This window comes from Ambystoma mexicanum, chromosome 3q (assembly GCF_040938575.1).
Source record: "Ambystoma mexicanum isolate Mex_15411 chromosome 3q, UKY_AmexF1_1, whole genome shotgun sequence".
In the NCBI taxonomy this organism is placed as follows: Eukaryota; Metazoa; Chordata; class Amphibia; order Caudata; family Ambystomatidae; genus Ambystoma; species Ambystoma mexicanum.
Genome location: NC_090926.1, coordinates 70,687,372 through 70,712,407, shown reverse-complemented (window position 1 = coordinate 70,712,407; position 25,036 = coordinate 70,687,372). Strand labels below are relative to the sequence as shown.

Genomic DNA, 25,036 nt, shown 5'->3' with positions numbered 1-25,036 from the left:
ACAGTAATATGTATCTATTGTTTGTTGAAAGGTATTATTAAGAAATCCAGTCAAAGCACTATCACATCAAATCTAGAATAGAAAAGAAAAGTGATCCTTACCCACACCACTAGATCTCTTCCAATCACCAGCTGAAGTTCTGCACTGCTCAACTGAAAGGAGATGTTGACTTGGGATATGACGGGGGAGTTGGGATGTCCTTGGGTTTCTGCCATGACACGGAAAGCATGATCAGTGGATGAGCTGCAGGAGTGGGCAATTCTGTAGCTGCATGGGCCCTCAAAATGTGCTAGTGCTCTGTCAAAAGTCAAGTAGTGTGTGCCACCAGTCACCACACAGGTGGCACTGTCTTCCTGGCACCCTAGGTACCCATCTTTCACTGTACAGTACTGGTGAGCATTACAGCTGGCATTAACACAGAAGAAATTACCAGGAGCTCGACATGTGCATCTCTGGGAGCAGTCAGACAACCAGACCAAGTCTCCAAGCTGTTGGAGAGAGAGAGCGAGAGAGAGAAAAGAGTTATAGAGAAAGAAAGAAACTTTATTTTGGGATCAAGCCCATAAAAGCATGTCATAAAAACATAATACAATAATCAAAAATCATACATATATGCATCACATCTTAATCGTACCTACTACACACAGACAGTCATATTTAAAATAAAGAGCTCTATATATACTGCAAAATTCACAATATATTCAGGATAAAACATTTGTCGACCGTGGTCAACGTAAATACTAATTTTGATCTAATCCACCAAACCTTGAATAAAAAGCTTGATTCTGCAAAAAGAAACATCCTCATGGCATGCCATCTTGCACAAAGTATATGCTTCAATTGCACAACGAATTTGGTAATTTTATGTACAGTGTTCTATTGATAATGGGACATATTTCATTTAAATACAATTCCGGTGTGGCATCTCTATTAAATACCAGCGCCTTGGTGTGAAGCGCTCTATAAATCAATCAATCAATCAATCAATCAATCAACTGGGAAATCTTGATAAATTCACATACTCTAAAGGAGAGACTTCATATACATGATAACAAGCTAACCTTTTACAACCCCAAATCTTCTGTGATTTTCGTGTCTCTTTCCAATAGATGGTTAAGCCCTATTGTTGTATAATGTGAAACATATACATAGTTGTCGGTTGTAAATAGTTGCTTCAGTTTGCAAGGATGTAGAACTTTGTAAAGAATGCTGAAGGAGAATGTTATGTTATGATGGGGTGGTGGTTAGAAGGGTCAGTGGAAGATGACTGCAACTGCATTTGTAGCGATCTAATAAAAGAGAAGTAAAAACAACACAAACTGAGTGTTGATTATCGTTGTATCCAACAAACTGACAATGAGCTGGAGATGGAACCTGTACATCTGCACCCAGTCCCTGCATACATTTTGGGCCGGCATTGAGCAGAGAGTGCTAAGAACGAGTGGGCACAAACCTGGATCTATGCGATTACTGTGCCCAGTTTACTGCGCCGGCCAAAAATGCAGACTTTTTTCCCGACCCCGTTTCCACAGCATATATATGCGTGGGGAGATCCCCTGCAGCCCCATACACCCCCCAACATGAATTAATGACTGTACCCCATGCCCCACATATATATGCTGAGAGATGGAGGTCGAATTTTCGGCTGGCACAGTAAACACTCTGCAGAGTAATTGTATGATCCCCACAATCCTGCAGATTTCGCAGCCAGACGCACATTGTGGATGTCGAGTGTCGGCACAGAGAGGGCACGAGCCTCCAGAGGAGCCAAAGAAAAGTTTTCGAGGCAACAGAGACGTTAATGCAGTGGTCTCCAATGAGCACATGAATCAGGCTGTGTAGCACAGTTCAGAGTTGCAGGTAATGTCGCTAGCATACAGAAAGCCATCTAGCAGTGGCCAGGAAAATTGCCATGGTGAACACATGTTGAACACTTGAAATTATAGGATTTCTAAAACTGTGTACTTTTATGTTATTAATGGTGTATCCTATACAATATGAATGTGTCAAAATGTATGTGATTGATGGTGATACAATAGCCCTGAAGAAAACCTAAAGTCAAAGGTCAAAACACATGTTGGCAAGAATTGTAAAGCTGTTAAGTGACAATAACGGTACAAGAAAGGCAATACTTATAAAGTTGTCAAGTGACAAACAATTGTAAAATTGTTAAAAAGAAAAAGAATATAAAAACATTTGCAAAAAAAGTTCTTTTGTGTGAGGAATATCTAAGAGTTACTTTCTGGCACATTGGGAAGTTTCAGACTTTTGAAATCCTATATTATTTTGATGTGACAATAGGCTTGTAGTCATATTCTAAACAAGCCCATGCCGCCTGTACACTAAGAATTTTTAGAGTTTATTATAATTAGAAAACAATAATGTAAACAATTTTGTAGACGTATTGCTAGTACGTGCAGAGAAGAATGAAAACTCTGCACAACTTAAACACTTTTATAAATACTAAATCAAGTATAGAGACATTAAGACAAAGGTTTGTGAGGTTGGAGAGGTTATCAAGAAGAGAGATAAATATGCTTTGGGAAATGACAACAACGAAGCAGTACTTAGAACAGGAGAAAATACCTTGAGGGTTAAGAATATTAATTTTCCCATATTTCAACAATGTAGAAGATCCAGATTTGGCCGAAAAATAGGTTGAACATCTCAACCAGGGATCAAAGATAATGGTTGAATTATTAATCGAGCATGCCAGTAGGGAGAATAGGAGATTGATTATACAAATAGAAGAATTGAATACAGAAATAGAAGGGTTGAATGCTGTGCCGGCCATGGAAGTAAAATTGAGGAAATGTCGGAAATCTTTTCGTGATGACAAAGATTATCGTGAATACAGGGCTCATTTGTTTCAAATGAAATATGATGATAATGCTATAGGACATTCCAGGGGGAACACAGTCATCACCGGCTAGCTCTGACCCAGACAGAGAGTCAGAAACCAGTGCACAAGGTGAACCCTCTGGTAGTAAAAGATGTTTTTTAGATCAGATAACATGCATCAAGAATGGGGATTTCAAGGCAATGAGCAAAAGAGTACGTTTTCAAGATCAAGTTGTCCTAGATACACCAACAAGCCCAGTAATAGGCAGGGTACAATGGGTGGGAAATGGACAAGGGGGAGGGGATCCAGATATCAGAAAAAGGGAAACTAGATCATGGACCCAGAAGCAACAGAACAGTTCACAGTGAATCTAGTTCTGAACTTGTCTAACAAACAACTGAGTGATACTGATATATCACTCTTGAATAAAGGAATGTCATTTGCTCCAACAGTCAGAAATGACACAGGTCGACCTCGTTAAATTCACAAGGAAACTAAAAATGTTTTTCCATAATAGAATAATGACAAAAGAAGGGACACCTAGAGTGGGACCTGATAGTGATCTAACAGTTTCAGATATCTGTATTACACAATTGCTAATGTATTTGGAAAAAGATGATGAAACTATTGAAAATGCAGATATCCTTAAGGATTGATAGATCAATCACAAAAATTTGACAAATATAGAAATGAAAGATAAATCTAAACATACTCCATGTTTCGGACCAGATAATGTTGTTTACTTATTTCAAAAGGCTGTTACTCGTGATATACACAAAGTACTAGACAATATAAAAAAAGAAGGGGGCATGACAATTTGACAAGAACTGAGAGACAACTGAAAGACAAGCCTTTAATATGCACAAGTGAGACGCAGAAATTGTAATTATTCAAGCCGATAAAGGGGGCAATATTGCTGTGATGAACAGGGGAGATTATATAACAATGGCTAATGCACATTTGGCTATACCAGGGTGTTATGACAAATTATAACACCCTACAGGGTGTTTGACTGTCGTGAATGGTCAATCTGCAGGTTATACAAACTGGTATAGCCCACTGATTGATTACAGCCCACAATTGTAATTGCAGGTGCTGACCTGTGGTCTCGCCGCTGCCGCCGCCCACTGAAGGCTGTGAAGTGGCCCGCGTTGGTGTCTATGTAATTTTGGAACGAAAGAGTTAACTTGAAGAGTTAACTCGCACCGTTCCGTGTTTCACGTTCTGAACCAACTTGTGCCACATAGCTGAGACCACTCATATGAAGCAGGAAGAAACGCTTTCCATTAGCAACGAAAGTGTTTCAAGTTGGCGAGAAAGAGAAGCTGAATGTTTTAGTAGTGTGGAATGTGCCCTCTAGCATATTTCGCCGCAATAAAGGAACATGCAACCTTGCCCTGACATCCTCAGTGCACCGTTGTAGGGGAATGAGTAATGGAGAAGAAGAACTTTTAAAGTTGATTATGTGCATGCTAAATTTATGTGTGTGCAGCTGCAAGCTTGAATGCTTACGATTTTTTTTAGTGTAAAAAAAACTGAAATGTGTTTAATTAGAACACTGGGCAGGCATACGCACAATTGCATACTCCTCTCACCCAATCACCTTCCACAACCCTATAAAAAAAACACAACCAAGACAATGTAGCTGCAACATTTATGTATCATTTGGCAATTTTTCCTACTTCAATTAAAAATGTCTCATTTATTGTACTTTAATTTAAAAACAGGGTGTTCTAATAGCTTTACAGACCTGCAGCTTGGGCCGCACTGGCTGTTATGGTCCCTCATACCTCGGTCTTCAGAGCCCATAACGCCTGGTATGGCCCTCGCTGCAGGTCTTTAAAGCTATATTAGGCACCACCTCCATCAAAGTAATTAGGAAAGAGTCAGATGAATTAGTGACTAGATGGATGGGTACTGGTTTATTAAGTGAAGATGACAAATGTTACTTAACAGTAGCAAATCCTAAATTACAATTTATTTTTTGCATAAAGTACATAAGCCATTTGAAGGAATACCAGAGGGAAGACCGATAGTGAGCGGGATTGGGTGGCTAACTGAAAGATATATTAAATACATTTATGCTATCATAGCTAATGAAGTTCCTAAATTACCAGCATACCTAAGGGACACTATGCATTTACTACAATTATTGGACAACTTTGAGTGGGAAGAGGATTTTTGCTTTGTAACTTTAGATGTAAAAGCATTGTATACATCAATTAAATATCGATTAGCTCTGAAGACCATTGATTTTACGTATGCTCAAAGATCGGCCTCATACCTACTTCATATTTTGATGGTGAAAGAAATGCTGGAATTCACCCTAAAAAATAATGTATTTCTTTTCAATGGAAACATGTATAGACAGGTCAACAGTGGTAGCCATAGGAGCTAATTACACACTCTCACGTGTACATTTATTCATGGGATTTTTTTCAAACAAATATGCGTACACTGATCATCCTTTTATTTCAAGAATCAAATTGTGGACGAGATTCATTGATTATGTGTTTCTAATTAAGCAAGGAAATCAAAGCAACATAATAGAATGTGTCAATTACCTTAATGTGAATGATTTTGGAATTCAATTTACGTGTAATAGTCACCAGAATTAAATTGATTTCTTGAATGTACGACTTCATACTAAAGGCAATAAGATCTTTTTGAAAACATCTGTTTTATAAGCCTCACGTTGCCATAAATCAAGTGTGATAAAAAATATACCAACAGAGGAATATATTAGAGCCCCTAGAAATTGCAAAGAGAAGGACGAGTTTGAAAAAGAATGTAGTATTCTTGATACCAGATTTAAACAAAGGGGCTATGCAGATGAAATTTTGAAAAATGCAAGGATGAAAAGTTTGAAGATGAAAATAATTCATTTGTTGAAACCTAAAGAGAGAGAGATAAGACTGACAATCATAAAGTGAGGATGGTAACACAATTTTCAACTGAAAGTCAAAAACTATATGGTTTAATGTGTAAACACTTGAAAATGTTAAGCTTAGATACAGACAGGTACGGACTATATTAATAGCAACCCTAATATAGTCTACACAAAAGCATCAACACTGAAAAAAGTACAGTCCCCATCATTTTCTAAACCAATACAGACTACCAAAACATGGTTACATCGAGATCTAAGTGGATTCCACACATGTGGAAACTGTAGCATGTGTAGCATGTGTTGCTATACAAATGAATGTCAGAGTGAAGATTAATATGGACAAGGAACTAAATATAACAGAATTTATCAATTGTAAGACAAAGGTTGTAGTTTATGGAATTATATGTGTGTGTATATTGGTCTAGATAGAAAGCACACTATGAGAGCTTTGTATAAGAATCAGGGAACACCTAAATGCATTACACAAAGAAGATATGAGACTACCACTAGTGGTGCATTGGCAGGAATGCTATTAAATGGATGATAAGGCAGGAATTAGATTCACTGGCCTAAAGACAAAGACCCAAGAGGTGGTAATAGAGAGAAGGCACTTCAGAGACTGGTAGCAAAAATGATATACTTAGAGGTCTGAATTCAGACTATGAAATGGATCACTTTTTATGAAAACCTAAGAATTGAATAAAAAATTGATGAGTTATGATGAAATGTGGCTATAGATTAATATATTATATGATTTCTTGGAATAAGTACAAAAAAGGTGTCTGAATAGATGCAAGTAATGGAATGCATCATCACCAATTAGATGTGATTAAAGTAGGAAGTATGTGATTGTGCAAAGCAATATAATTATGTAAAAAATGTTTGTAACAATGCAATGATGTAGATCTTTCTCCATAACCAAGATCTAAATTTGTGAGGTGAACAATGCTTGAGTTTAGGAATTGCCCATAAATGTTTGATCAGTTATATTGGCTATGATTTAGCAATTTGTATTTCACAAGATGTGTGTTTGATAAGACTAGAGAAGTTGATGTATTCTTTGAATCGTACAGCGGGTGTTGTATTAAGTGTTTAGAACTGATGGGAGAAACGTTAAGCGTAAGACGTAATCGTTTATTGTGATACTTATTGCAGACAATGACCCGTAGTGACAAAATAAAAGTTACTAATTGAACTGCTCAAGTAAAAGGAATTGACATTGTAAGTATAGGAATAAATAGAAATATGTAATCATTTCAAGCTTAGATTATGCATTGAAGTACTAATTGTATTTGTAAGATTTCACTGATGTAGATTGCTCCCCAGCACCAAGATATGAGTTTGTTTGGTGATTAATGCTAGAATTCGGGAATGGCCTGTATTATTCAGAGTGGCTATGATTGAGCATGCAGAATTGCAAATAATGGGCCTCATTACAACCCAGGCGGTAAGTTCCCTACTTTACCATCATGGTGTAAACTCTGTTTACACCATGATGGATGGCGGATTTACCGCCCCATTCCAAGGTGAGTGGGGCGGTAAATCCCCATTCCCCATTTACCCTTCCCCATTCCCATGTTTGCCCCATAGGTCATAATGGGAGTGGGGAAGGCGCTAATTACGGCACCGTAAATTACGGTGCCGTAATTAGCACCAAGGCGGGTTAGCGCCTTGCATTTTAATGCCTGATAAAAGCAGGCGTTAAAATGGTAATCAGGCGTTAAGGGTTAACGGCGCCGACGGCGCCGTTAAACCCTTAACGCCTGGGTTGTAATGATGCCCAATGTGTGCTTTACCAGATTGGAGAAGTCATTGTACTTATTGCATCGTGAAGCGAGCAGAGTATTTAGTGTTTACAATTGACACAATAGACGTAAAGTGTAAGACATACCTTGTTTTACGTCATTCATGGATGCATCCTGTTCCAGACTATGGACCTACGCGAATTACAGCGGGGTTACCCATTGTAAACAGTTACACAAACCACGTCTGACGTGGGACGTTAGACATCTGACATCATGGTTATTACATAAACGGAAACAATATAAGATAGCGCACTTGCTTCATTCGGAATTCCACATTCTGTTGCCAGGAAATGGCCCAGAAGCTTACTTAAGCTTGACAGACTTAAAGCAGGTATGGAGAAATAGGATTGAAGAGATTTGTTGGAGCTGTTAGAGTGACTGTTAGAATGGATGATGGACAATTTATGAAACAAAATTATGTGGGTTATTACTTTTAGGACCTATGTTACTGAGAATTGATCCATTTAAATAGAACCTCAGTTACCATTTAAGAGAAAAGAGCAGTCTGGTGCGAAGCAACTAAGTAAGTACAGTGAGACTTAGAAGATATGGACAATAGGTATTCGAGAATTAACAAGTGGTTCTAATGTGAGTTGGTGGCAATAAAATGTAAATTCTTCATTTTGAAAAGGTATTCAGAATGTGACACTTTTGCCAATGACTTGACTAAGGTATGAATTAGATATATAAGTCACATAGGGGGACAGAGAACAATTCATTTTAGAGGCTTACAATTGTACACATATGGATTATGGTTCTTATAATTAATGGAGCATTGGTGGTGGATATAAGATTGCACCAGTGCATTGAAAACAAGGTGTTTGTGATGACTACTGATAAAAGAAATATTACTAATTGTCAAGGAGATTTTAAATGAATTTAATGAATTGTCTAAGTGAAATCAATTGTCATTAATGAGTATAGGTTTTCATTAGCTTTTGTTCTTTATATTTCTTTTCCGCATGTTGTGACACGTCGGTGACATGGTGGTTGGTGTGTACTATTATATTATTAATGGTGCATGCTATATAATATGAATGTGTTAAAATGTATGTTGATTGATGGTAATACGAGATCCCTGAAGAAGACCTAAAGTCAAAGGTTGAAACATGTTTTGGCAAGAATTGTAAAGCTGTTAAGTGACATTTGGCCTCATTACACGGTAGGCGGTAACCATGGCGCTATTAGCGCCATGGTTGCCGCCTGTATTTTACCGCATCCGCCTTGGTGGATGGCGGAATTACCGCACTACTCCAAGGTGAGCAGGGGCGGTAATTCCCTATTCACCAAGGCACTTCCCCATTCCCATTTTTGCCCCCATAGGGCATAATGGGAATGGGAATGGGAAAGGAGCTAATTACGGTACCGCAAATTGCGGTACCGTAATTAGCACCGAGGTCCCTTTGCGGCACCCTACTTTAACGGCTGGTAAAACCAGCCGTTAAGGTCGGGTCCCGCAAAGGGAACCCGTAGTAAGGCAGTAAGGGTTCACCGGTACCGGTGCCATTACCGGTACCGGTAAACCCTTACCACCTACCATGTAATGAGGCCCAATAACTGTAAAACTACAAGAAAGGCATTATTTGTAAAGTTGGCAAGTGGCAAACAATTGTAAAATTGTTAAATAGAAAAAGAATATAAAAGCATTTGCAAAAAAGTTATTTTGTGTGAGGAATATCTAACAGTTGGTTTCTGGTGCATTGGGAAGATTTAGACTTTAGAAATCCTACATTTTTTTAATGTGACAGTAGGCGTGGAGTCACATTCTAAACAAGCCAATGCCGCCTGTGCACTAAGAATATTTTAAAGTGTATTATAATTAGAAAACAATAATTGAAAAGATTTTGTAAAAGTATTCGTAGTAAGCGCAGAGAAGTACAAAGCTTTTCCCTGTTCCCAAGTCACTTTTGAAATTAGTCTGCCAAATCTGCCAAAGTTGGATAATCACTTTAAAGTTAAAGAGAACAAGATCTTGGTGAGGTACCACTGTGGGACTAGAGAACAAAAGAAGGGTCAATCTATAGAAGAATTTGTGACAGCTTTGCAAGGACTGACCCTATAGAGCAATTTTGAACATTGCATTTCTCTTGTGAAGCGGGTACCTGAGGAATAGGTGTGGGTTTGGAGCAGTGCTTGACTACTTTGAATATGGTTTTCCTCCTGTTAGTGGCTGCTTCAAAGTTGGAACTGTAGTGAGCCGATTTAGCCTCAGAGACCATCTGTCTGTTTAGGGTATGCAGGGATTTGAGGGATGAGAGATCTCCTAGGCTGCGGTCCTTGCGCCACTGCTTTTTATGGGATCTGACAGAGCATTTGTTTTTGGAGAGTTTGGGTGTGTGCCAGGGAGCATCTGCTTTGACTTTGGTGCAACTAGTATTTATAGGTGCATGGGCATTCACCAGTTCTTCGGCAAGGTGGTTAAATGTATCCCGAAGGGCTCAGGCATTCCCTGTGGTGGGGAATGTTGTGAACATTGCCTCTAGTGTGTCTAGCGGGACATTTTAAAGGATTGACACTCAATAACAGGGCAATTGCCCGGATCTTGGGGGCAGCCTTGTGTGTGATATAAGAAAGGGGATTGTGTCATTGTCGAGGGGGAGGGAGTTTGAGCATGAGAGGATCAGGCAGGAGGTGAAGACTAGGTCGAGCAAGTGAGCATTGACATGCGTCGGGAAGAGTACAATCTGTTTAAGGTCCATGGAGTCAACCTGGGAGAATAGAGAGTCACGTAGCTTTTTTACTTGTTGGGTCTCTGAAGAGAACAAAATTAGAGTAGGAAACTTGCAGTGTAGTGAAAGCAGAGGCATAGCCAGGATTGTCTTAACAAGTGGGGCCTGTAGCTAATGTAGTTGGGCCCACCGCAGCGACATTAACATCTGTTACTGCCCACACAGCGCTGCTGAGAAGGCATTTGCACATTTTAGGTAGGCCTGTACCACTCAGGCCCTACCCTGTCTATGCCTCTGACTGAAAGTTAGAAAGGTCATCCATGAAATTACCACTCCCTTGAGGTGGCCTGTAAATAAGGTGGAATGTCGCTGAGTTGTTGTTTGAGATGGAGAACTAGCATGACAGGGATTCAAAGGAGCTGTGTGTGAATGTGGTGATTACCATGCAGGGCCAGTCGATTTTATGGATGACTGTCACCCCAGCTCCAGTTTTTCCTGTGCGGTCAGTATGTTGTATACTGTAGCGATGGGCTAAGAAGACATTAGGGATCTAAGGAAAGGAGAGTCTAAACCATGTTTCAGTAATGAAAAAGGCATCAGGATCCTTGTTGGTTATGAGGTCAGCGACATTGGCCGCGTGTGCGACCACTGAGCGAGCGTTAACCATCATAACCGCTCCAGCCATGTATAGAAGGAACATGTTGTAGGGGGATATTGATGAAGTTTGCTATGGTAGCTCTCCGGGGCTGCTTTGGGCGTTTGACTGTGCGATCCCTGGGAAAGATGGGAATGGGTTGTGGTGAGTGGAGATACATGGTGATATTTGCCAGGTTTAGCACGAGCAGAGTAACTGGCCCTTAGTCCATACCGAATCTAACAGGACCAAACATGTGTTTATCCTTTTCTTCGACTGCCCTCCACTTTGGAAGCCTGGGTGAGAGGGGCCCTGTGAGCTAACAGTTAAGAAGAGAAAGGAAGGAGCAGGCCTAATCGTGTGGGGTTTAGGTCATGTTACCAAGATCCACTTGTACCAGCACACCAACTGCACTTGAAAAGAGGCTGGAAGGCTTCTTAAATAGGAAAAAAGGGCAGCAAAACAAGAAGGCACCAAAGGATAAGCAGTTATTGACAGGTCTGGGGTTTAGGTCATGTGACGGCCGAACTCTTTAAAATCTGCAAGGAGCTGGCCAACCCTGCTGCAGTCTCTACCTCTCCTGTCCCCTCCCAGGCCCTCTGCACAGCACTGGCCTCTCACTTCATTTCTAAAACTCAGGACATCCTGTCCTCACTCTCCTCCTATCACCTCCCCCCTCTATTCCCTGCTCTTCTTCTGGCCCTTCTGCAGGCACCCCTCCTCCCCCTTCTCTGCCTTTCCCCTTTTTTCTGCTGACGAGGTTTCGAGACAAGTCCGATCTATGAAAGTCTCGTCAAAACAGGTCCACCCCTGTTCCTCCAAAACTATCAAGGACCACAACGACTCCTTGGCGCCTGTTCTTGCTGACTTCTGCAATCACTCCTTCGCCTCTGGAGTCTTCCCATTCCCTCTCAAGCACTCCCTTGTGCACCCCCTTCTTAAGAAACCCTCTTCTGACCCCACCTGCCCAGCTAACTATCGCCCAATCTCTATGACTCCCTTCCTGGGCAAGCTCCTGGAGATACTGGCCATCTCCCAGCTTAATCTCCATGCTGAATCTGTTGGTAGCCTTCATGACCATCAGTCTGGCTTCAGAGCTGCCAGAAACACGGAAACTGCTCTCCTGAACATCCGTGAGGACCTGCTCTCGAACCTTGACTCTAACACTCCATGTGCTCTCATTTTGCTTGATCTCTCTTCTGCCTTTGATACTGTCAACCATACCATCCTGCTCAACCGTCTCTGTGATAACCTGGGTATCACTGGTCAGGCTCTGGCGTGGCTGACCTCTTTCCTCTCCAATCGACCCTCCCAGGTCCAACTGGGGTCCTTCCTCTCTGACATCTTTTTCTCTACCTTTGGTGTCCACCATGGATCTAACCTCTCTCCCTGGCTTTTCAACCAGTATCTGGCACTTCTCGCCCACCGCATCGCCGCTCTCTGCCCCAACTTTCAGTGCTATGCAGATGGTACCCAGCTCATTTTTAGGCTATCCTCGGCCACCTCTTCTCCTTCCCTCATCTCTGACTGTCTTTCTGCTATCCAGGACTGGTGTGCCGCAAATGACCTCTGCCTTAATGCCAGTAAGACTGAGATTCTACTCATCGGCACACCCACTCCCTCCTTCCCTGCAGCTCTCTAGTCGGCCTCAGTTGGCCCTCTTCCTGCTCCTACCTACAAGGCAAAAAACCTTGGGGTCATTTCAACTCCACACTCTCCTTCTCTCCTCACATAGCCGACGTCTCTAAGAAGTCACACTACCAGTTACACCTCCTCAGAGGTATCCTTCCTTTCCTCTCCTTACCCTAGAAGCTCATTGACTCTAGAGCCCTGGTTCTCTCAAAGCTGGACTACTGTAACAGCCTCTATCTAAATCTGCCTGCCTCTACTCTCAGCCCTTTGCAACTCATCCAGAACAGGACTGCAAGACTTGTCCTTGGCCTCAAGCCCAGGGACCGTATCTCTCTGGGACTGAAATCACTACACTGGCTCCCAGTGACTGCGAGGATCAAGTTCAAAACCCTCTGCATTGTCCACAAGGCCTTCTGGGGCCTTGGGCCAAAATACCTTCAACTCTCTCTTCCTAAATATCTTCCTTCTCGAGCTCTTCGCTCATCCGCCTCCAACTCCCTCAGGGTCAGTCGCTTCTCCAAACGACGAGTTGGGGGCAGATCTCTCTCCGCTGCAGAGGCCTCCCTCTGGAACAGCCTTCCTGCCTCCCTGAAACTTGAGGAGAACCATCTCCGGTTCCGGAAGCACCTCAAAACCTTCCTCTTTGCCTCCGCCTTCTCTCCCTCTCTCCCCTGCTAAAGTTACTGAAACTGCACTGAATCTGCAACTGGGCTACTCACCATTCTCGGTCCTTGGCCCAGCCACTCTCCCCTGCACTGCACCTTCCTGGCAGCCCCTGCACCGTGGGACTCTGTCTGTATCCCCACAGCCCCCCTTCCCAGCACTTGACTGCACTTACCTCGCACTTGCCACTAGCTGGCCCTTGTTATTTATCCTGTATGCTATTAACCCTGTAATGCACTTTCCCCTCTCCCTTCCCCCCTGCACTTTCCCTTCCCCTCTACCCTTGCACTTGCGCGATCTGAATGACACCTGGCCTAATAGGATCGTTGTCTATCTCCCCATGTTCCCCCCACTACCTCGTCGCGTCTTGAAACACTTGTGTATAGGCGCGTTACAAATGCCATATCATATCATACCTAAATCCATTTGCACCGGCTCACCAAATGCAAAAGAGGAGAGGCCGTAAGGATGCTTAAATAGGGTAGAAGAAAAGGTATAAAAACAAGAAGGCATCATAAGAATAGCATTGATTGACAAGTGGGTGGCGTTTAGATCACGTGACCTAGATCCACTTGCTGCAGATTATCAACAGATATTCCGCATAAATCACCCTCATCAGTAAACAGACTATTAAATGTGGAGGATTCCCTTTGGGAGTTACTGCCACCAGCGACAAGTTTACCTTTTAATGCCTCCTCTTGCACTGATGCTGGCTCGTGCTTTTATATCCTCCAGATCTGTGTGGCATGACGTGCCCCTTCCTGCGGTGGGCAGACTTATAGTGCAAAGACACTCACACATTGTACTGCAATAGCATATTTTCCAGTTCTCTATTTCTTTTCTTAATTGTCCCTAAAATGTCTCGATTTCACCTTTTTGACAGTCCTGTCGATCTACAATTGGCGACGGGGCATTCTAACGTCACTCTCTTATTATTTGTGTTATTTTTCCTCTTCACATTTCAGAAAGAGATGCACTCCGGAAATCGCGCACTCTGAAACTCTTTCCCCTATGTCTGCCCAGTCGCAGAGGTTGTGCAGGGGAACTTGTAGTGCACAAAGGGGTACTTCCAGAGCAGATTCTAGACACCTGTCGGCATTGCACTAATCAAAGTGGATATGCGTAGGCAGGAAAAGCATGAGCGTTTCCATTATTTGTTTACATTTGCATCCCTGAAAAAGTGAGGAAAGGTAAAATGCTCTTTTGAAAGTGTCAAGGCCCTTTATGGCTTGCAACTATTAAAGGCTATTGTTTCCTGTGGATTCTGGATGCCGATGTCATAATTGGTGTCCGGCATGTGTGTGGCACTTAGAGAAGCACTGGGGTGGCCTATCCAACCGGTCCTCTGTAAATCAGGTGACCAGCATCCACAACATTCTGGAGGTAGAATACGAGAGATATGTGCTCATTGCAGCTTACATCCACGTCATGTGGCTAAGAGTAGGAGGGCTTTGGTCTATCCATCATAAATCTTCACAAACGCTGACTTCAGTCTGTATTAAAAGTAAATGTTCCCCGTTTTAGGCAGTACATATTAGAATGAACCTTGTTCTGCTTTCTGTCATACAACTGAAACTGTATCTTAGAATAATTCAACAAAATAGGGCGCTCTTGGGAGGGCAGGTGGTGCAAGGGTTGGGAATGGATACACAAAATATAAACAACAACTACACTAGCAACAAACTACTAACTACTGGCCAATCACCACAGTCCCCTTCCTCCTCAAGATACTGGACCACATGGCCTACATCCAAGTACAGCATTTCCTAGAGCTTAACCACCTGCTCGGCAGGAGGCAATTAGGCTTCCGTCCAAGACACAGCACGGAACCAGCTCTACTGAATCTGAAAAACCAAATGGATCTCATCAAGGACTCAGGACAGGTAGGCATGCACCTACTATTAGATGTATGCGCTGCCTTTGGCCTAGTCGACCATGGCACACTCTGTCAGCATCTTAGCCAGCATGTCCACTTCTCTCTGTATGCCACTGCTTGGATACACTCTTTTCTCAGTGACTGAACCACCAGACTATTGATTGGGGAAGATGCTGCTGACCCTAACCCGGCACCCCTAGGGGTACCACAGGGATCCTGCCTTTCACTAGCACTCTACAATACATACACCAAACCCCTCTTTGACCCCCTGGACTCCTTGGGTGTCATGTACACCAATTTTGCAGAGGACACCCAAATACTCATCCCCATCACAGGTAACCTCTCCCAGGACACCATCACTGTCAACTCAGTCTACAGTACTATACAAAACTGGATGGCCACACACAACCTCTGCTTGAACGATGAGAAAACTAAGCTCCTCATCATCGGTTCTCCCTACCGCCTTGAAAACCTAGACCCGTCCTTCTCCACCATCTGCATTGATAGTGCCACCATCCCTGTCCTTAAACAGGTAAAAACCCTGGGCGTACACCTTGAAGCTGAACTATCCATGACAAAACACATCAACCAACACTCTTCAGCCATGGCCTGCACCTCGCGGCTCATCTCACTTAGCAGACCATTTCTGACTCCCACCAACTGTCTCACACTCGCACCGGCTCTCATCCTATAGAAACTGGATTACTGCAATGTGCTGCTCGCGGGGTCCTCTGCCACCAACCTAGCCAAACTACAGCAATTGCAGAACAAAGCACTGCAAGCGGCACTAGGGCTAAAGCGCTCCGATCATACCTCAGCCATCAGACGAGAGGTACATTGGCTGCCAGTGAAAGCAGGCATAGAGTTCAAAACTCTGCACTTGGTGCACAAATGCATCTACAAAGTCGCACCCACTTACCTCAATGACACACTCTCCCAGACACCCCTAGGTAGAGGCCTAAGATCAAATGCCAGCATTACCTTGGTCACCCATCGCTTCAGGAGCAAAAAGGCTGGAGGCAGTAGCTTTGCAGTCACAGCCCCTACACTCTGGAACACCTTAACAATGGCTACCAGAAATTAGCAATCTTACAATGTATTAAAAGAAAACCTGTCAAAACATGGCTATTCAACAAGTATGAATGATGTCTAAAGTAACCTAACTCGTTTTGCGCAAACTAATATATTTGCTATGTGTAACAAATGCTGGGGTACCCCAGGATTTGTCCGTTACATAAATGTCATAAATAAATAAATACACAAATAAATAAATAAATAAACTAGTTCAGGAAATAAAGTGGAAACCCATGGCCAGCCAAGGAGGATATGTATATGTGTATTATGAGTGGGAAGCATAGCTATAGTGGTAGAAAGTGTAAGGTGTCAAAAACTGCTCTGTATAGTAGAGCAAATTAGGATTATTCTATTAAATTGCACTCTCGTGCTATTTTGCGCCTGAGGTGCTAATGTGCATGGGGTACTATTGCACACAGTTTTGGTAAATTACTCCCTGCGACACATTCCAGCTGTCATTAGGGTTTTTTTCATTTTAGTTTTTTAAATGTGTAGTCAGGGAAAGTCCACAGTAAAATAACACCGGCATTCAATTTATACAGCAATCTTATTTCGCACCTGCTGTTGGATATTTTACTAGTAATATTTTTTGTTTTGTAGCAAGTGATGCTTACGTTATCAATCACAAAATGTAGTGCAGCTCCCCCAAGCAACTCACCTTGTAGTACATGCCATTGTGTGCACACCCACACTGCCCAGCAGCGACGCACTCGTCCCCACTTCTGAGGAACCCCCCATCGCAGAAGCATCCTTCAAAACAAGAACCACCACATGGAAGTTGCAGCGAAGCACTGCAGGAGTCCTGGCAGCTCCCACCGCAGAGCTCATAGTGACTATTTTCAGGGCAGTTGATGTCTAAAAGATCAGACAGGGAGCAAGAGTTAGACACATGGAAGCAGGAGTGACGCAACACATTGATCAACATTAGGAGCACATTAACACCAGATGTATCTCTCCTTAAAGTGCATAAAGTCAGTGAGGCACCAACGGTCACCAGCAACACAGAGAGAATGGAACTCATGGTCCCCTGCGGTCATCAGAAACAGCCGGAGGTGAGATTGATAATCGATATTATCGTGGGTACCAGAAACCCTAATCGCCCTCGCATCTCCCTGGCTGTCAATTGTATTATCAGAAAAATGATTGGCAGTCATTACTCTCTACCATTACCATTAATCCTCTCGACCTTTAAGGCAAATGCAAATCTCACTGTCAACCCTACCTACATCTCACACAGAGGCATAACTCATGCTTAGTCCTGTAGTGCACCTCACTGTCAGCCTGTCTACCTTCAACAAAGGCACACAACTCACTCTCAAGTCTATGGCAGACTTTACTTGATACCCAATCTTCAGCAGCAATGAGCTATTCTAGGCAATCCATGTGCCTGTGAGGTCACTTTGGAATACTCATGGGCTAGAGAGTCCAGGAGAGAGGCTGCAGGCTTGGGGGTTGCCGGAGGTGGCAGAGCAGCTCATGTGGCGTTCATGTCTGTAAACCTGAATAAAGTATCCCGCAGTTAACTTGGGGGGCTGTGTTTTGTTTCTCTGAGGAAAGAAGGAGAGTACACAACATACCGCTGACAAAGAGGCATAACTCAATCTCTGTTCTGTGGTAGATCTGACTCTCAACTCCATCTACCACTAACTCAGAGGCATAACGTACGGTCTGTGCTGTGTTAGACAACACCAAAGTCTGTCTACATCTGCAGCGGATTTTACAGCCAACCCTAACTCCCTTAAGTAAACCCTAACTAAATATCTGTGCTGTATTAGACCTCACGATTAACCCCACCTACCTCTAGCAGAAATGTATAACTCAATCTCAGTACTGTAGTACACCTCACTGTCAACTCCATCCATCTGCTGGCAACTCCATCTACCTCTAACAAAGAGGCATAACTCAAACTCAGTGCTGTAGTAGACCTCACTGTCAACTCCATCGATCTGCTGGCAACTCCATCTACTTCTAACAAAGAGGCATACCTCAATCTCCGTTCTGCGGTAGACCTCACTGTCAGCCCGTCTACCTCTGACAAGGACAAATAATTAACTCTCAATCCTTTAACCGGCTAAATTGCCAACCCTAACAACCTCTAGCAAAGAGGCATAACTAAATATCTGTGCTGTATTAGACCTCACGATTAACCCCACCTACCTCTAGCAGAAATGTATAACTCAATCTCAGTGCTGTAGTAGACCTCACTGTCAACTCCATCGATCTGCTGGCAACTCCATCTACTTCTAACAAAGAGGCATACCTCAATCTCCGTTCTGCGGTAGACCTCACTGTCAGCCCGTCTACCTCTGACAAGGACAAATAATTAACTCTCAATCCTTTAACCGGCTAAATTGCCAACCCTAACAACCTCTAGCAAAGAGGCATAACTAAATATCTGTGCTGTATTAGACCTCACGATTAACCCCACCTACCTCTAGCAGAAATGTATAACTCAATCTCAGTGCTGTAGTAGACCTCACTGTCAACTCCATCGATCTGCTGGCAACTCCATCTACTTCTAACAAAGAGGCATACCTCAATCTCCGTTCTGCGGTAGACCTCACTGTCAGCCCGTCTACCTCTGACAAGGACAAATAATTAACTCTCAATCCTTTAACCGGCTAAATTGCCAACCCTAACAACCTCTAGCAAAGAGGCATAACTAAATATCTGTGCTGTATTAGACCTAACAGTCAACTGCACTTACATCTGGCAAAGAGTAATAGCTGGACATCAGCGCCCTGGTCCGCCTCCCTGGCAACCTTTCTTACTAACAACACCAAGACAGCTCTCATTAGGACTCTTTTCTGCCAGTAGCATACAGGCAAAACACTTTTCTCCCAACAAGGCAATCCTTTCTGCCACTAAGACAGAGAAGGACTTCACTGGCAATGCTTCCAGGCAATACTACAGAGGCAGGACTCATTATCAGTCCATTCTGCAGCTCACTGTCAACTTTTTTTAGTAATAAAACAGAGGCAGAACTTGCAGCCAATCTTGGTTACAGTTATACTGAAGGAGCAGAAATAAACTAATTAAATTGATCTTGGCCATCAGTAGCAGAAAGCAGGGGTTCTTAGTTGAAATCATATTTTTGTGTTTTTGAATCGAAGGACCACAACAATGTATAGATTAAAAACACTATGTCCTGCCTTATGAGTTTGGCGGCAATGTTGCAGTATTTCTGTGCAATTACCAACAAACGCAAATACTGCCATGCGGTCCTGCATATTTACTTCCAGACTAGTGGAGTAGCTGCAGTGTCATTTCTCATTTTTGGCGTCCTTAGGGCTGTTTGCAGGGTTTTTTCAGATTTACTATGAGCGTTAATTCCACCAACGGTAAATACCAGATTTTTGGCTTTGAAGGGGAAGATTTATCCCCAGCATCCACCCATTATTCATCAGTGCAGTAATTGTGGTGACAATTATGTTACTGTCAAAAAAGTGGTGGTAACAGAATGACTGGCACTTTTCTTTTTTACCCCACCTCTGAATATACTAGGCCATAAGTCCCATCTATCATTCAGCGCTACAATCTTGCCCCTCATATTCCTTGCCGTCTATAATACGTTTTCCTTTTTGGCTGGCAGCCCATTGTTCCTATTTGCTGTCAATTGTGTAGTACGCTTTTAAATAATTAACAGTGCATAAAGGTGCACAAGTCACGCATCAAAGTTCTATGGGGATAATACGCATCACTACGCCACTCTTGCGCAACAATCCACAGCTGCACGTTTAGCAATATATCCTCTCAGAGCACTGTTGGAATCCTTCTGAAGTACATTTCTATTCTGTTTTCTTATCACATACAAAAATACCTTTCTGGCTACCGAATTTTGGTTTTTTAAATTGTTTCTATTGTAAAACAACACTGATGTGCCAGACCCGACAGATATTTTCCGTGTGTCCTGCATGAAAGATGGACATACTAGTGTCATATGGGCTGTGGTGGTGATACAAGTGAATACGCTGCCATATGCCCTCTTTGCCCTTCTAGTCCTGGGCAAGCTTCATCTCGGAGCTTGTCTAAGTCATAACCACTGGCATTCCAGCCTCAATTCTAGGGTCGAATTTCGTTGCAACACTCTTTCAACACTCTTGTGCAAGTTTGTAGTCCTAAATTTTGGTTTATTTCGATTATCTTTCTCTTTTGAAAGCACTATGTGAATTACATCTTTTCTTTTTCAAACGGGCTGGGGTACTAATGGCTATATGCCCCTCGACAGCGGGCCAATACCGCCCCAAGTAATGCCCCTGGGGCCCCTAGTTACAGGCCCCAGCGTAGCAAGGCCCCGGGGGCATTACCGTGGGCGGTATAGGCCCGCTGTCGAGGGGCTTATATCCATTAGTACCCCGGCCCGTTAGACCGGGGTACTTATAGGATTTCGGAACAGAAAAAAAAAAGTCAAATAAAATGGCTGGCGGGAAAGGGAAAACGTAGTCTGTTTTCCCTGTCCATAGCCTGCATCGTGAGCGGACGCGCTGGGAACAGAAGTGTTCCCAGCACGTTCGCTACTGTGAAAAGAAGAAAAAAGAAGGTAAGTAGGGTTCGGAGGGCGGGGAGGGATAATTGGCAGGGGAGGGGAGTGTTGAGAAAAAAAACGTACCTGAGTCCCCGCCAGGGGACGAAGGCAACCTCCAGCCATGGGGAGGCTCGGAGCGGGGATTGCCTCGTTTCCAGCCTCCTCATTGGCTAAGGGCCCGCCACGCCCCCTGCCAGGAACAAAAGGCACATACTTGCGTGCAAGGGATTCCAGGCCTGGTAATTCCTGGCGAGGGCCAATCAGAATGCTTGTTGCATTCTGGTTGACCCTCGCCGGGTACTAATGTGGGTAAAACGTGCAGCATTCCAGTATACCTTCATGTATTACAACTCTACCAAACTACGCGTTTGCATTACCAGAATTTTTTGTGTATGCCTACTTTTGTCGGGTGGTAACTGCCTCCAAACATATGTCTGCCCACATGCGATGCAACCACATGTAGTAAGCCAGGGATTCCCCAGTGAAGCCCTATGGGATTCTGAAATGGCCAGTAACTGAAGGGTGTACATGGCTCAGAATCATGTGGACTCTTCAAGTTACCTCGTGCACCAACGGATATTCCATTTGGCGGCATTACTGGAGGTAATACTGCCAAACTGGTAATTGTCCCCTGCGTGTTGACAATTCTGATGCTGATTTGATCAGAAAATCGTGTGATCCATCATTCAACAACAATGCAAACGAGCTTTGGTCTGGTTTATGTAGCTATGCATTAGGCAATCTAACACTAGAGTTACAGCTTCCTGTTGAGACTTCCATAGTAGGAGGGCCCCACATTCTCTGTAGATGTGCTGACATCTCCCTATAGATACTCCTCCCAGGTGCCCTGTCTGTTTTTATCCCCAGTTCCTGTTCCGCCCTTAACCTATCATCACCTAGTCCACACCTAGAAACACTTGTGTACAGGCGTGTTATAAATGCCATATCATATCATCACCATCAGTGTTCTTTCATGAAGGATGAACATTTTCCATAAAAGCACCATATTCTGTGGAAGTGAAAATGTGGTGTCTTGGCATCATAGCCTCGACTTGATTTTCGGCTTGACAACAGACCTAGCAAGAATGCTAGGCAGGCACTGCAAGGGGATTCTCTTTTCAAAAGCTCTGGTTTAGCATGTCAACAAAAAGGAGTTAAAATATGGCTCCTGTAAAGGGCCGTTAAACTCTACTGCACACTTGTTACCTTTATAAAAATTGCATTTCCTAGACTACAGCATCACTTTTCTAGTTGACTGAATGAATGCTTGAGAACACCTTAAATTAGAAAAGTGGCAGTCTTTTAAGAAATGCTAGCCATGCCACTGGTATACACATCTTTACATTATATCAAAAGCATAGATTTTTGGCAGCTTTTTCTGCTGGAAAGCACGACATCTCCCCTCGAATTCTTCCACAGACTTTAGAATGGTGGTGCTGGAAAATGGAGGGGCGAATGTCTGCTGCCTACACTACTTTTAATACGAGCTCAGAATGGGACCCTCAGACTGGAACTACTGTTGTAAATCAAGGAATATGTATTTTCTGCTTAGGGACGACAACAATTTCACAGCAATGGGGAAAGGGGTCAGGGTGTTTTAATGTATTGCTGACACAACGCCTGCAACAGGTACACAGTTTTAAGCACAATTTGCAAGCAAACCTGCACAACATCTCTTGCCAAGTCTCTCGCCCACCACAGAATATGCGTGGGCCACTTTGGGAGATGGAAATCTCTCATTTGCTGAAAGGATTTACAGCGAGCTGTTAGATATCAGAATTAGGCCCGTGTATCTCTCTACATATTATCTGTCGACGTATTATATACTTACTACTAATGTAAATACACACGCCAAATAAATTAAAGGGGTAGAATTCCAATACAGTCAGTCAGGTGCCTTGGGACACTATTGGCCTGATTTACAAAGCATTTTTCAGTAGGATCATCCCTTTGAAAAATACTTTGGCAAATGAGGCCCTCTGTGTTTTCTCATTGGATGGATGGGTACGCTTCATTTGCATGAGGAAGTGATGATACTTAGATGTAGTGAGAACGCTTTAATAGACTGAAGGCCCACACAATCAAACACCATGTTGAGGATACTTGCCAAGGCAGATTCTGGATGCTACGAACTTTAAACAAAAAAAAGAAGCTACATCCTAATAATCCAGAATCAAACATGTACAAATATGCTATCCAAACAGAATAGCATTTTACATCTATTTTGCTTTTGTAATGATTTACAAAACGGTAGCTGTAAATTGACACACCCTTAATGTATAGTTTGATGAAGTCTCCTGCCTAAACCTCAGAACAAACATTGGGTTTCCCAATGGGGTCAGGTGCCACCCTGAGCTAGATGATGCTGATTCAGGCGTAGATGTACAGGGGATCCCCAGACCACCCTCTCAAGGTCCTCAGTCAGGGGACAATCACAGGGCTGTTCACCCCCCACTACCACTACTCCTACTCAAATAAAGGTCACTGAGAGGAGAAATCATAGAAGTCCCATGCACTCCTACAGCTACCAAGAGAGAGGGGGATAGACCTAAAACGTAAGGAGACTCCTCTACATCAGGGAAACACATTGGGATTACCATTTTAGAATCCTAGCCAGACACAAATACCTTGGAACAGAAACCACCCTCTTTAAGAGAATAGAATTGCACCAGCATAGAGTCCCTAATAGATGGGGAAATAATGTTTTCCCTCAGCACTGGTGACAGAGAAACCTCCTCACCCAAGAGATGACCCATACAGAACAAGTGAACACAGCCACAAATGAACCCCAATCTCCAAGCATTATCAAGGCTTCCTATTTACAATGCCCAATGAAAGAGGAAGAACAAATGCTGCAGACCCTTCTCCATTCTTACTTACAGCAGACTCCCAAACCAGAGGTCAGCGGCACAGTGACACCCGAATGTATCTATGCAGGCAATAAAAGGATGACTTCTAGAGAGAGGGAAGAGGACTCCATGTCTAAACATGGCCCAACTCGAATCCAAGATGGCGGCAGGACTTCATATAAGCTGAGGTCAGTCCCCTTCCAAGCCACACACCCATGGTCCAATCAGAAAAAAGCACATCTTTCAATACACCACCCAAGGTTTCTATAACAAGAAGCCAGATCAGTCTGGCAGTGTGGCAAGTCTGAGAAAGAGTTGGAGGAAGGAGTTTGACAGAGAGTGGCAAGAGAGATGAGTACTGAGAGGAGAATAGGAGGGGAGTGCTGGAGGATGTAGAGTTTAAAGGAGGCTGGAGAAAGGCATACATTTCTGATCCTTTGCTGCAGACAAGAGCACTTGTGGTCTTCATTTAGCATTCATCATGTGAAGCATGTGTTGTTCTATCTCTTTTTTCCAGTTCATATGCCTTCCAACAATATCCAAGCCACTCTCGTTGCACTGTGCTGTGACATATTCCTGCAGACTTATATTTCAGTAGCCCTTCAACGGTTTCTATGCTGCAGTGTATGCTTGTCAGCTGCAGGTCAAATGTAGAGATTCTGTCGCGGTTCACAATAGTATCCATTATTTACTTGACCCTTTCTATCACGGAGAACTGGCTGAGAACTTCATCCAGCCATTTCATAGACCTTCTTGTTCACCATGGCTAGGGAAAATTGTGTGTGATGGAGGACTAAGATGGGCTTTGGCTCTGCAATCATCTTTGAAGAATGCGAGAAAGTCCAGATTTTTCGATCACTGAAATCAAACTTATGAGTGTGCTTTAAATATTTGGAATCTTCAGGATGACACAATGGGCATCAATATGACTTTGCCGGTGTGGTAATAACATGCCCGTAATTCCATTTATTAAAACCTTACCGCACCGGCAAAGTACAAGTTTGCCTGTGGGGCACCTGAATTATCTCCAGCAAAAATCGCTGGTATTTGAGAATGTTTCGGAAAAGAGTTGCAAAAGCCATGTGGTTAATGGCTGATATGTCGGTTGTTGGAAAGGCCTTCTAGTCTGTAAGTGATTGCCCTATTGGCACGATCACAAGGTTGCAGATGATGCCTATTCGTAGGTTGCAGTGGGGAAAAAAAGGGAAATATGGCCAAGAATTCAGTTTCTCCACACTTGACTTTTCATGAAAAACCTTTGAAGTACTACTTTGTGGTGCAGTGTTGGGGAACATTGTGACAAATGGTGCATTTTCTAAGCCCACTGGCCATTGAAAATGCACAAAGCTACCATCTGCACTGTTCATTGATTCATCAAACAGTCTTACATTGGTACAATGAATCATCAGCCCACACTGGCTGGTCAAGATGGCCGTTCAGACATTGCCCTATTGACGCACTGGCTCCAGTCCAAGAGAACATACAGTAGAAATCACCAACTCAAGCACATAACATACTCAGTGAAACACACTATACTGCGGGTATATCTTAATAAGGGCAGATATCACAAGCTACAT

General features: G+C 43.1%; 1 protein-coding gene across 3 annotated transcripts in view; it reads right to left on the bottom strand.

The window, feature by feature from the left end:
* The window catches only part of LOC138582145 (alpha-tectorin-like), a 402,447-nt gene that overhangs the window by 37,013 nt on the left and 340,398 nt on the right, over positions 1-25,036 (bottom strand). For all 3 annotated transcript variants that reach the window (XM_069653169.1, XM_069653171.1, XM_069653170.1), the window contains exons 10-11: positions 16,744-16,940; positions 102-488 (exon numbers count right to left, since the gene is read on the bottom strand). In XM_069653169.1, coding sequence (XP_069509270.1) covers positions 102-488; positions 16,744-16,940 — 584 coding nt within the window. The remainder of the gene's footprint in view (positions 1-101; positions 489-16,743; positions 16,941-25,036) is intronic.